Here is a 13,074-nt window from a genome sequence, read left to right on the forward strand (position 1 = left end):
ATAGAGTGTTTTCCAGTATGTATGGATAGATACACATTGGGCCATGAAGGCAAAGGGGGACCATCACTGCAGCAAGAAAGTGGAAAGAGAAGAGCAAACGCAAACCAGAAGAGCAGGCAGTGAAGTAGAGAGAAGATGCTATGTGACTTGCACTTTCTGGACCAGTAGCCCTGACACAAGATGGTAAGCAAATTTTGTCTTGGCTCACAATAAAGCACTTCAGCACAAACAAAGGAAGCAGCAACAGGATTGTGCCTCAGGTTAGATCCTCACAGTCCAGCCTGGGGCTCTCACATACACAGGACAGCACTTGTCTGGAGAGGAGGGCAGCTTCAGGAACGTTACATTCATGTCCATCTCAACAGAGGCTGATACAAAATGAACACGGATACAGCCCATGGAAACAATGGTACTGTACAAGTTTACCCAGGCTTAGCAAGTAGCCTGTGAGCTCTGTGTATTTTGCCATGTGCTACTTCATCACCAGGGAACTTAATGGCCAGAGCGACTGGAATGCCTTCCACAGTCTGCCTTCTGAAATACTCCAGTTTGCTTCTCACACTGCACAGGGACATTCAGCAAGCTGTCCTCCCACTCCGTCCACTGCAGTATCAACTGCTACAATCCAGCACATCTATGAGGATTATAAAGGGAGTTTAACATAGCCATTATGTATGTGACACTTATCAAGTTATGCCATAACTTCCAAATGAAAAAAGCTTAACAACATTTTAGAGGGCTAAGAAAGGCCAATCTCTTACCATTGTACAGCAGGGGTGGGAAATCCTTGTACAGTGAAGCAAAGGCTCACAGACATCTTTTCCCAGACAGTGTGAGATCTCAGGCGCACTAGAATTTCAGGAGCTCGACTTATGCTTTCCTCAACAGCATGTCTTTCCAGAGCCATATTTTCTTCTACCTATTAAACACAGGAAAAGAAAAGAAGCATCTAGCACCAGGCTCAAATAGGGTAGAAGATCTAATCTTAAATCCACAAAGTTTAAAGATGTTAAATCACTATCGGTATTTGAAACACAGGCCTGAATTTCAGTATAACTTATAATTCTGCTTGGACAGGAACAAAAAGATTCAGCACTGTACCATCCTTTGTATAGCAAGTCTATCCAGATGTTCTCTAGCACGGTGCCTGGCTGTGTGAATCTCTTTTTCCAAAGCAGACAACTCACTGGCAAACCGGATCCTTTTCTCTTCACTTGCATGAGACTTTTGTTCATGAGTCCTGTAGGACAAGAGAAAATATCAGGTAAGAGTAACCAATATGAAGTTTTAAGATTGTCATTCATACACATTAGGCAACTGAGGGCTCTGAAACCATATCAGCAAGATGCAAAATGTATTTTAGGAATTATTCTTAGAGTCTATCTGCCTATCCTAATGAGCATGTGAAACGCATATGAATTTTCCTTCATCTCCTTTCCCCTGTGGTGCCATAGCTTCAGGTCTTAAAAGCTGTCACAGTCACGTTGACATGGTACCCCACAGTCTTAAATCTTCCAATAATCAATATCAAGAACCTGCCTGACTTCCCTCTGGCTCCCAATTTTCCTTCCTATGGACACAAGAAGGCAGGGGAGTGAAGGCATCTTTGGTGCCTGTTCACACCCTGGTAAGAAGTGGACCTTGATTATGGTGTGCCTTTGGCTCTAGCACCTGGGAAGCTCTGCTGTCTCCATGGGCTGCATCAGCTGACCTCACCTGAAAGGTACAGGCCAATGAGTTCACAAGGATTTGATGAACCACTACATGCAAAACAGCTGTGTTTGGAGAAGGATGAGTGGGAAGTATTATAGAAACTACCAGAAAAAGACAACCTTTTAAGAAATATGTGGGTTGTTCCCTGACAATCTGACTCCATAGATTTTGCAGAATTCCTTAAAAAAAAGAATCATAAATATTTTTAGGCGGAGCTAGCTCAAGCTTCTGTGTGCATGCTGATTCAGTAAGCAGCCTATGCTACTCTTTGCCTTGCCAACAGGACAAAAGAAGGGAGCTGAATATCAGAAATTTCTAACATGGCTGTCATTATAGAATATGGCAAGACTCTTAAAGCATAACCCACCATGCGATGAAGCAAATGAGAAGACTTGCATGAAATTCAGTGAACAGTAAATCAAGACATTATTTGTCTGGTATTTTAAAAATATTTATTTGTACCATTCAAAATACTTTAAATACCAGCCTCATCCTGCCGTGTATTTTTTTTATATTGGTAAAATTTAAGACCATTTAAAAAAAATAGAGTATACAAATGGGGTTGATTTCCCTACGACATTCTGTTTCTAGGTTATGTATTTCAAAACAATCGAAGTACCAGAACCATACAGATGTATATGATTTTTGCAACACGATTTCTGCAAACAAGGCAGAATTGATTCTTGTAATGTAAATTCTCTATGTCTTTGGTTCAGTCACTGTAGAGCATGGCAGAGCAGAAACAGTCATATTCACTAACAGGAATCTTGCTGTCAGCACGTTTACTATAGGACTTCCTATCAAGGCTATTACTGAGATGTGACAGAAAGCCCTCCTGATATTAAGGAAAGAACTCAAAATGTTTAAATTGATCCAAACCAGAAATTCAGGAATAGTGGAGTAGGTCTGTTCAAAACCAAGTTTTGGATCCCAGGCAGATTCTAATTTATTTTGGTTTTAAAGCTGTTTTCAAGGGTCAGAGTGGGGATTAGGAGAACAACTCTGGGTTGAAATATGAGACTGAAAGTGACACCCAGTCATTTAGTATTCCAGCCAAAATAGATTAGTGAAGAACAGTGACAGAGAAGCCTGCACTCTTGTCAACTTTGGAAAGAGCCCTGGTGAAAGAGTAATAGTCAATGGGACCAGAGCCACTACACAGGTCAGGTGGGACCAACAGAGCTTTACCTTTTCCTGGATTCTTGTATCGCTTCATGAGCCAAGGTGCGTGCCCTCCTGGCACAGAGTCTACATGTCGTTTTTCCCAAGCCAGGTGATTCATAATAAGCAGCTTGTCTGGAAGCAGCCCTTCAAATATAAGAGACATTGTTATAACCCAGCAATTCTGTTAAAACATGAACTCACAAAAGTCAATGAAATTACTTTAAATCAGCTGAATACCATGACAGCACTGTTCAGTGAGAAACCTACTTTGCATTCCTCACTAACTGCACTAGGGTGCTGATTCTCACTTGTCTTTCAAGGGCTTAATGCCCGTCATCTGTCATTGGGGATCATTAGGCATTTTACTTCATTCAGTTCTGTTAAATTTATACTTATCTCAGTCTCCAATCATTCAAGTGCTATGACAGCACTTCAGTGAACCACGAGGCTACCAGCCTGTCCAATACACAAATCACACAGAATCTCTGTAACATTATCAATTTCTAAATATCCCCGCCTTTCTACACTTCACATAACCTTCTGCATAAACCCCCCTCTTTCATAAGGGAAGCTGGACAAGCTAGACAGCTAGCTAGACTAGCTAGGCCTCTTAATTACTAAGGAAGGACAGTGATTCTTAAGCAACTAAGACTCAAATCTCCAGGCTTTGACATACAAAGATCATGCATCTTGTGGCTAAAACCCTGAGATTTCACATAAGATGAGTTAAAACTTTATTTAATTTTTAAAAAGGAAATCAAATGACAAAAGCTATAATTGGGAATAGCCAACTTCAGGAGAAGGAATAGCCTCATGCCATATGGAAGAACGGATAAAAAACTGTTCCTATGATTTACAATAAATTTCATGGCAATTTCTCTTAAGTCAGAATTTCAACTGGAGCCTAAAAGGAAGAATTCCCAACTTGGAGGTAGTAAATACGACAGATCCTGAGCTAAAAAGTCTGCGTAGGTGAGTTGTAACGCAGCTAGAAAGTCTAGCTATGCTGGTGGGAGACTATAGACAAGGAGCATCCCAATGGAAGGAAGTGGAAAACTACTGTTCTGAATCAAGTCCAATTTTAGAGGGCGGAGTGGAAAGCTAAATATCTTGATTCTAAGACCTGATTACCCAAAATAGAATCCTCTCTATGTTCCGTATGTGAAATACATGTTACTTACTTTCTTGCTGCATATTCCTCAAGTACATATCTTGTCTGAATGTTGCGATAGGACTGATCAAAATGCTTGTGCCTTCTCTGGTAAAATGGCACCGCTACTGACGACATACTTCAGTGTGTTACAATCAATTCCTGCAGAGAGTGAAATAACATTTAGCCCTATATTGCAGGCATTTAGGTTCAATACTTTTATATACACACACATATGTGTATACGTGTACAAATGTATAAAATTCCATCAATTTATGACAAATGGAGCCATCAGTGATGTACAGGGGCACCTCAGGATGTATTCTATCAGTCACGCAGTGAGCCATTGAATCATAGATGATAAAGCTAGAAGAGAATTTGTTGGATCATTTTCCCCTTCTTTGCAGATGTCATTTAACACGATAGAAATTTCTGGGGATGGAAATTGGACACCTTTGGGGGTATTTTTAGGTGTTTCAGCTCTCCGCTCTTCAAACCTTTTACTTTGTCCCTTGTAATTAATGCTTGCTGTTTCCTGTCCAACTCACCATGAAAACAAAAAACAGACTGTATTCACCCACTTTTGCAGCAGCCTGTGAAGATTTTGTTCGCATCTCCTTTCAGCTCTCTTGTTTAAACTAAAAAAAAATCTGGTTCATCCAGTCTTTTCTCATGGGTTGTTTTTTCTAAACCTCCAATCATTCTGGTTGCCCTCCTGTGGACTTTCTCCAAAGCATAGCATAGTTTGATTAGTATTAGATAGGAGGTTCTCAGGAATGTTCAGGGAGCTCCCAGAAGCAGTGTGGGTTGGAAGAATATGTTTACCACTGACTTGACTTGGAGTTGAGCAAATTCCCAACCACGGCAATAAAAAAACCCGGAGGTGCCCACATCCCTTTAGGTTCATTATAAATATGATGACAACTTCTTGCAACAGTGGGGAATGTTACCAGCTGTGTCCTGAGTAGGGGCCAGCTTATGTAACTACAGTCTGCTGAATAAGTCCCATTTACAGTCTCGGCTGGATGTGGTGCTCTTTACTCCTGGGCCACTTGGCCTAAATGATGATGAGAGATTCCAGGGGGCAACTGAACAGCCAACATGATCCCCAAGAGATGGCTGCACCTCGGTGACAAAGGAAGCAATTTCCCAATACAATATCTGTAAAGCAGCTTTGGCTAAATCCTGAAGTTTTTAGTCAGGCAACATCTAATTTCCTCCTGAGAGGTAAGGGGGACGCCCCCGTTGTTGTACTCCCATGCAGGGTGCAGCCTATCAGCTGCACTCCAGAAGCTGGGGCATGGGCAGAGGCAAGGTCTGGGACCCACCTCGGGGCTACCCACGGGAAATGAAGCAACACTAGCTCATCCAGGGGCCATGTTAAGAGGGTGTCAGGGTCCTGAGGGCAGCAATGGACCTGACTGGCCCTGCTCAGCCTCCTCCAGGTCTCCCCCCACCCTGCTCATGGCCCAGGACCCCATTTCAGCCCCCAGGGCCATCAGTCCTGCCCCAGCAACACTACAGCAGGGATGGTCTCCAGCTCTCCACAGCCCAGCCCTGCCTAGCCATGGGTCCCAACAAGAAGAACCTGCCCATGATGGAAATCCTCAGACTCACACTAAAAGTCTGCATTTGTTACAAGAAGTCCCATAAGTCCCCTCATGACACATATAAAAAGAAAGCTCAAAGGGATTTGAATAGAAATCTTATAAACTCATTTAGTTACAACATGAGCTCCTCTTATTTAATTTCAAAGGCACTGGCCAGTTTTAGGCCGTGTTGTCTTTCCTATCAAATATATGGAGATATGTGCTTCAGGGACAAAAATGAACAATACACACATTAAAATTCAATTAATAACTGTTGCAGGAAAAAAAGTGCTTTCTGGTAAAATGAGATCTAGTTCAAAATTGAAGAAATTCAGTCACTACTTCATTGTCAACTTTCAAATTCCATGTAATTTTTTTGGTTTCATTAATCTTTTTACTGTGTGAAAAATACGTGCAACCAGTGTAGTTTAATAAAATATTTCTGAAAATAGGCTTTTAAATGTTTATTACTTATTTTGAAAGCAATTATATTTTCTGTCACATAATGGAATTTTTATTAGTGTGTCATGTTTTGAAAAAACATTTTGCAAAATCCCCATTTGAGAATGGAAAGCAATGATAAAATTGTTGAAAAATTACAGATACCATGAAGATTTTTGCATGATTTTTTAATGTGTGACTTGTTGACTTTTTTGTAATTGTATTCCTACCTAGATTGTATATGCAGTAAAAATCATTTTCTACATTTCATTAAGCAATTTATTCTTGAAAAATGATAGCTAGGTTTCGTATACAACACGTTATATTTTTAGAAAGAAGAATGTAAAATGATTCAATGAAACACTGTAATTCTTAGTTTAGCAAGTCGCTTCATTTTCTGTGTTTGTTTGGCAACTTTGCCTGAACTGTATAAAAATAAACCCAAATTAATTAAAAAACAAACAAACAAAAAAACATGTTTTATAGGCTAAGACATTGAACATTTAAACATGGTAAAATACCTATAAATACCATATTTCCAGCATATAGCATTTACCAACAAAAGGAAATGCTAGTTATTGATTAAGTAGTGTAGTAAATTTAAGCTGTGTCTGATTGTTGGTTTCAGGTATTCAAAAGCTGAGTCAGATGCCACCAAGTCATGACTTTCTCACATCAGCTACTTTTACTTTTCCAAGAAAAAGGGCTCTGCAGGAGAAGACAGTAGATATATTTGCTATTTAATGGCAAATACATCCTATTAAAAAAAGTTGTGAGACCTAAAGAGATGAGTTTTTACAATTTATCACCTGATAGCTGCATCTTCTGCATAACCTATAGTTACCTTTTCAATCCTTTTTCAAGAGATATGAGAATGACAAGTCACACGTTCAGGAATGAAAGCTTTATGCAAAATACCAGACACTGCAAGACAAAAATAAAAATGTTTGCGTTACTATGGGACATTAAAGAAATATATTACCACATTTCTAGAGAAATAAGAAAGTTAACATGACCTAAGTTAGTACAGAGATGCTAGCTTAGTTATGCGCCCTGATGTAATGCTGAGCTGACGTGCACCTATTAACTCATCATAGGACACATTGTCTTCGTTACATGAACACAGTTACGCAGACCCGTGAGCAGCCTTGGCTTCTCCCAGATTCGTTATCTGTATGTGACATTATGTGATACCTGCAGACATCAAATACTGGTTCTCTTCCTCCTGTCTATCTGTGTGACTATTGTGCATATGACATTTGACTTCCCCCTTAGTTCGTACATTAACTGGACAGTTAATGGTATAATGTTCCCTCTTTTCTATTTTTAATTAGCCCTTTCACTTAAATGAAGGTGCAAAGGGCAAACCCATAGATTAAGCTGACTCAGCTGTTAAGTGCTACTCATGTTTACATGTGGCCCAGTTAATAATTCTATGAATTTATCAACATGCAATTTATGTGTTGCTATGTATATAACTCCAACTGAGATCTGAATATAAGGGTTGCAGAGTAATGCCCATGTGTCTGGATGGATCACAGTCTGGATTATTTTCATTTTTGAGATAGGAGAAAACATCTTTGCCATTTACAGTTCAGCCTTTTCCCCGAATGTAAAAGTTACATTTTAATTACCATATTTTCTTCTATTAATCAGCGCCCAGGGTTTCTCAAAATTTGGGTTCAGTTATTTTTGACATTTACCCAAACACCCTTAGAATAGAAAGTGTAGCCATTCACTTCCAGCCTCCACACAAGCAATTAACCGAGCTTGTTAGCAGCCAGACTCATTTTACCTTCTGTTAACGCAGAGGGGAGCTGCCTGGCAACAATTCCAAATGTAATAATCATCATCAGTTAATTAGAATGATGCTTACAGAGTATGTATTTAATACTTAATAGTGCTGCAAAGATGAGTATCTGAAGAGCAAAATCACAGCCCGACTGTAAAACCAACTTCAGCAGAGTCTGCAGAGCATGTAGGGTATCTTGAGTTCATGATAAGAGAAGTTTTTATTGTCTTTCTATGAACGCGTGGACTGTTTTCTCAGTTTTCCACTGATACAGATTTATGTGAGATGTTTGAAATATATACTAATATTTAGTCAACCTACCACTAACAGAGTTAGATAACATGATCTGCAGATGACAGCTTAGCCCCACTGAAGTTATCAATTTAGGTGAACTAAGATTTTATTACCAGCAGTGGGTGAAGACCTAATTATACCAGCATGTCAGGTGGTGGAACTGACCCAACAGCGAGATGCAGGCAGTGATCTGGCAGAGGCATTGGGGAAAATAAACTTTTCCCAATGGAAAATTAAAAAGTCAACAAAACACGCATAAATAGGAGAAGAGAAAGACAAATTAATTTTCTGGTGAATTATAACAAATTAAAAAGCAAATCTTAAGTTTTATTCACCAAGTTCTACTGGCATGTGACTACAAGAGTCACAGAGCACTTGCTGAAATATTTGGCCTGTGTGTAAAAAAAAAACCCTTGAACTTCATCCATGCAGATCCTATTAACTTCCCTGGATTTCAAGAAAAAGACCTAGAGTTACAGGACAAGATGGTCCTAAACCACTTCATTTCTCATCTAACCTTTACTTCTTTGGTGGAACATAGCACAATTGTACTTCTTCATTATTGTACAGCTTCAGTAGTAGTAGTAGTAGTAGTAGTAGTAGTAGTAGTAGTAGTAGTAGTAGTAGTAGTAGTAGTGTTATTCCTGTTTAGTTCTATGCCTGTAAATGCTGGGGACATCAGCAGGACTTAAACGGCACTAGTCTATGTTCTGTATGAACCACTCAGAAGACTATTAAACCCAAACAAAAATATTAAGTCATCCAATATATCAGTAAGGATTAATGATATAAAACACAAATGAATTAAACTATTCAAATCAGCTTACAAAAATCTACATTTTCATATGCTTAGTGGCATGTATATATCAATTTATACTGGCTCATGAGTAACAGGCAGGGTTCCCAGGCCAGGATATGCATAGTTTCATGCCATAGTAATACTGATCTGAATAGAAAGCAATAATCTAGGACCATGTGATAAGGGGCCACATTCCTGAGCAGAGAAGCCAAGGGTCTGATATAGGCATTGTTAGTTTGATAAGTGAGTTAATTTAAGATTTAAAGGACAGGCAGTAAATTCTAACATGATCATTCACATAGCCTCAGAGAGCAGGCACACAACCAAATAAATTGATGGATGGGATTGACAAATGCCATGGGAAGGAGAACATGGTTGTGTTCACCATACATAGACAACTTGCATTCCTGGACTCAGGAGGTTCCTGTCATGAGCAATGCACTATACAGCATGTACTTTCTCTGCCTGACCTGTCAATGCTATACCATGCAACATGCACTTTCTTTGCTCATCTCTGTCCTTGTCCATCTGCAGAAGTGCCAAAAATGATTTGCGGGTTCTTGGCTGCCCTCATGTAGCCTATCCTCCCCGTTCTGGCTGAAAGATCAGTATGTCCTCCTCCTACATGCATATCCTCATTCTCAGTCTTCCTCTGTATCTCATCTTTCTTAAATATCTTTGGCCATTTGTATTGACTTGAGGGTTTGTCCTGTTTTTCCCACAGCGTAGGCATTGTTTCCTCTGCCTGTCTATAGTTTTGCTTGTTGTTCTCCACATTGTTCAAAGTTAAGTGTTTTTAGGAAGCCCTGTTTTGCCAGCTTTTATTTCCATGGTACTTTAAAGTCCATGATATTTAACTGATAAAATATATTTAATTCCATACCACCTATATACCACAATGAAAGATAAAAGGGAAAAAAAAAAAAAAAAAAAAACACAAAACAAACCACCTTCTAGTCATCAGTTGCTTCTAATGACCAGTTAAAGAACTACCATATTGCCTCAGAAAACATGTGGTCCTTTCCAGATAGTTATATCAATCCTGTAGAAATTGCAGTAGATAATAACACAGGAACATTTTCCCCCAGGAAACTTACTTTGGTGGAAAAATTGTAAAACCAGCATGAATCATTATGCAGCTCATAGACGCTGCAGTCTAAACCAGAATGAGATGTAGAGGTTCTGGTAACATCTTCCCCATTTTGGAAATAAACTTTTAAAACGCTAATATGTCTTTCCAGCCTTTTATCACTGCCTACATGTGCATATTTAGATTTTACACAGAAAATAATGTTCTGTGTATGAAAAAGGATGAACTTGAAAAACCACACAATCTACTGTCATTTTAAGATGCTTCTGTCTTTCCAATTGAAGAGTTTTTTCCTTCTGCATAATAAGAATTCAGTTTTAACATTTTTGACAACATAATACAAATGCTTCTGATATTAAAAAATATATGGATTTCCCATTTCCTTAGACCATACGGAATTCCAGACATTACTCAGCAAGTTTTGAGATTCCTTGTCTTTTCTTTCCTGACATCTTTAGCTACATCATAGCTGGTCTTACCTTTTACTGATTGTACCTCCTTTGTATGGGAATAGCATTATCCTAGTTTCACAAACTGGTTTTAAACAGAAATCAATCAGATTCAATCCGGTTCAGATCATCCCCAGAAGTACATGAATCACTCTTCTCATTAAACCTAAAAATGGAGTTCTCTCATCAATTTGTAGTCATCTGAATGTCCAGCAAAGCAGCATTTATAAGCAGCTGATGATGCTGGCCATAACAGAGGTGTCTATTCTTTATTCATAATTTTGTATGTTTTGAATGAGTAGACTTCTAACTTTTCATCACATTAAATGATTCTGCTTGCAAAGACATACAGGTAGATTAAGCAGTTTAATGTAATCATTTGGCTACAGCACATATATTATTAGTTAGAATGCACACCTCGACCTCATAATAGTCCCTGAATGGTTTTCTTCACCCTCTAGCCTTAACACTTAGCGAGGAGGCAATTTGGAATATACCATGGGTGGTCAAGGTCATGGTCATAGCCACAATCCTTGATGGAGCTAACCACCAGCTATGCTCTCCAGCAAATAGGTATGAGGCAGAGCAATAAGTAACCTTCCCTCAAGTGAGGTCATTATTGTGGAGGGGAGCACCTGTTCCTGCATTGTTGTGAGTTTAAGAAATTTAATTTTGGCTTTTCTATGACTCCATGATGGGAGGGAGTCGAAGCCCCCAGTTTGACTTCTCTCACCGTATCCTTGTTACAAGCTAAACTGTATACATCCAGAGAGAGCACTTCTGTAGACACTTTCTTATGAATTCATGATCTTACATGACTGGGGATTAAATTAGGCTGAATTTGGCCACATTGACTTGAAACCTTGCCATCCTAACACTCCAAAAGCACAAAAAGTCATAACATATTCCCATAAAGTTTTAAGATTTCCCTTCACTTGGCGAGCGTACTACATCCCTTCAACTGGATAGCAAGGAACGTGAGAGAGTGAGATAGTGAAAGTCAGTCACTTCCCATCATCCCAACCTTCATTATCCTTCATTACGATACTTTCATTGGCTCACAGGTATTATCAACACACAAGAGTAGTTTCAAGAGCCTGAACATGACTTCCCAAGACTCTATCAGTGGTATTTAGCTGGAATTTTCATGTGGCACGGAACACATCATGTAGCCCAGAGTAATACAGACACCAGAAACATGTCTTCTGAAGACATGTACTTCAAAGTACGGGAGACAAAAAATAAAAGTAGAAATTTTTGTCCTAGTTATATCCTATTCTTCAGCATGTCAAATAGTTTTGCCAGCTACTATAGGATTTTATGCTTCATTATTTACACGCATACTTCAGAAAAATCATATTTTGTCTCTTTATACTGTATAAGAACACAAGAAAGTGGTATTGCCAATATATGTGCATTTGGAGAAGCACCTATACCAATAGAGCTATGGATTGGTATAATGTAGTTTTTTATATGCAGAAAGAAATAGAGGAAATGCAATACACAATAAAATCAAGCTGACTATGCACAGAATAAAACAATTCTACTTTTTTTTTGTCTTTTCATAAATCAATCTGTGTCTTGCTTATTTTTTGTTTTCCCTGAGGAAGGTAATTTATTTTTTTACATTAAAGCACCCAACACCCTCCCACAATCACTCCCATTTGTTCTGAACAAGAGAAATCTAGATGAAAAATGGACTTACCAAGGAATATAGAAAAATTGCAAAGCAGAGAGGAAGAACAGCCTTTCCCAGCTTAGTAAACTCTGGCTGAGGAAAATAAAAATAATTCCCCTCTCTAAAGGCTACTGCCCCTTCACTCCCATTTAAGGGCAGATGCAATGCTATATTTAGAACTAACCAAGTGATTCTCCCAAAACTGAGGTCAGCCTAATAGGCAATAAGGGTGTGATATAAAGGCAGACAAAAAGCCCTAGCCCATACACACGTTTATACTATATTTTAATAAAAGATAGACTTCATTCCTAAATAAAAGCAGTTGTTTATGTTAAAAGTGGGATTTCTTTTCCCAGCAAAGTCAAGCACGTGGGAAACAGTTCAATGTCAGAGAACAGTTTAAGCTTTTTATTTAGAAATTATTGAAGTTTTAAAATGATCAGTAACTTAGAAGACCAGTGAGGACACGTGAACTCCAGAATCTTATTAGTAGAGACGTGAGATTCCCTCGGTGCCTCAGGCTGTAAAATGAGCCTCCCTGTTGCCTCCTTAAGAGCTCCCTGGATTTGAGAACATGGCTGCAGTATGTTAAGACATAGCAACTATATAAAAAGCATATTAACATGGATTTAAAGAAGGTCCAGTTCCCAATTTCTATTTCCAGCTACATAATATCACCAGTCAACCTGAGAGAGATTTCTCTGTGTTTTGTAGGTAAAGGAGGAGGAATTAATACACACAGAGTCATGTACAGGCAGAGGAAAAAACACAGCCAAAGTACTCGATTCTGTGAGACCCTGATGGTCCCTGATTACTACCAACTACAATGGAGGTTTGGTGCCTGTTGGGTCCCTAGATTTCTGTCCAGAAGCTCCAAGGCACTGTTGTGGTGGCCCTGACATGTCCAGATGTGAC

The 13,074-nt window shown here is 39.0% G+C and overlaps 1 protein-coding gene across 1 annotated transcript in view; it reads right to left on the reverse strand.

Annotated features, from left to right (window-relative positions):
- Positions 1-12,266, reverse strand: part of MYOM2 (myomesin 2) — an 80,370-nt gene extending 68,104 nt beyond the window's left edge. The window contains exons 1-6 of the mRNA XM_082481805.1: positions 12,187-12,266; positions 6,902-6,981; positions 4,059-4,189; positions 2,902-3,021; positions 1,102-1,240; positions 762-919 (exon numbers count right to left, since the gene is read on the reverse strand). Coding sequence (XP_082337931.1) covers positions 762-919; positions 1,102-1,240; positions 2,902-3,021; positions 4,059-4,165 — 524 coding nt within the window. The 5' untranslated portion in view covers positions 4,166-4,189; positions 6,902-6,981; positions 12,187-12,266. The remainder of the gene's footprint in view (positions 1-761; positions 920-1,101; positions 1,241-2,901; positions 3,022-4,058; positions 4,190-6,901; positions 6,982-12,186) is intronic.
- Between the last annotated feature and the right edge of the window lie 808 nt (positions 12,267-13,074).

Source organism: Vanellus vanellus, assembly GCF_965231255.1.
Source record: "Vanellus vanellus genome assembly, chromosome: 3".
Lineage (NCBI taxonomy): Eukaryota > Metazoa > Chordata > Aves > Charadriiformes > Charadriidae > Vanellus > Vanellus vanellus.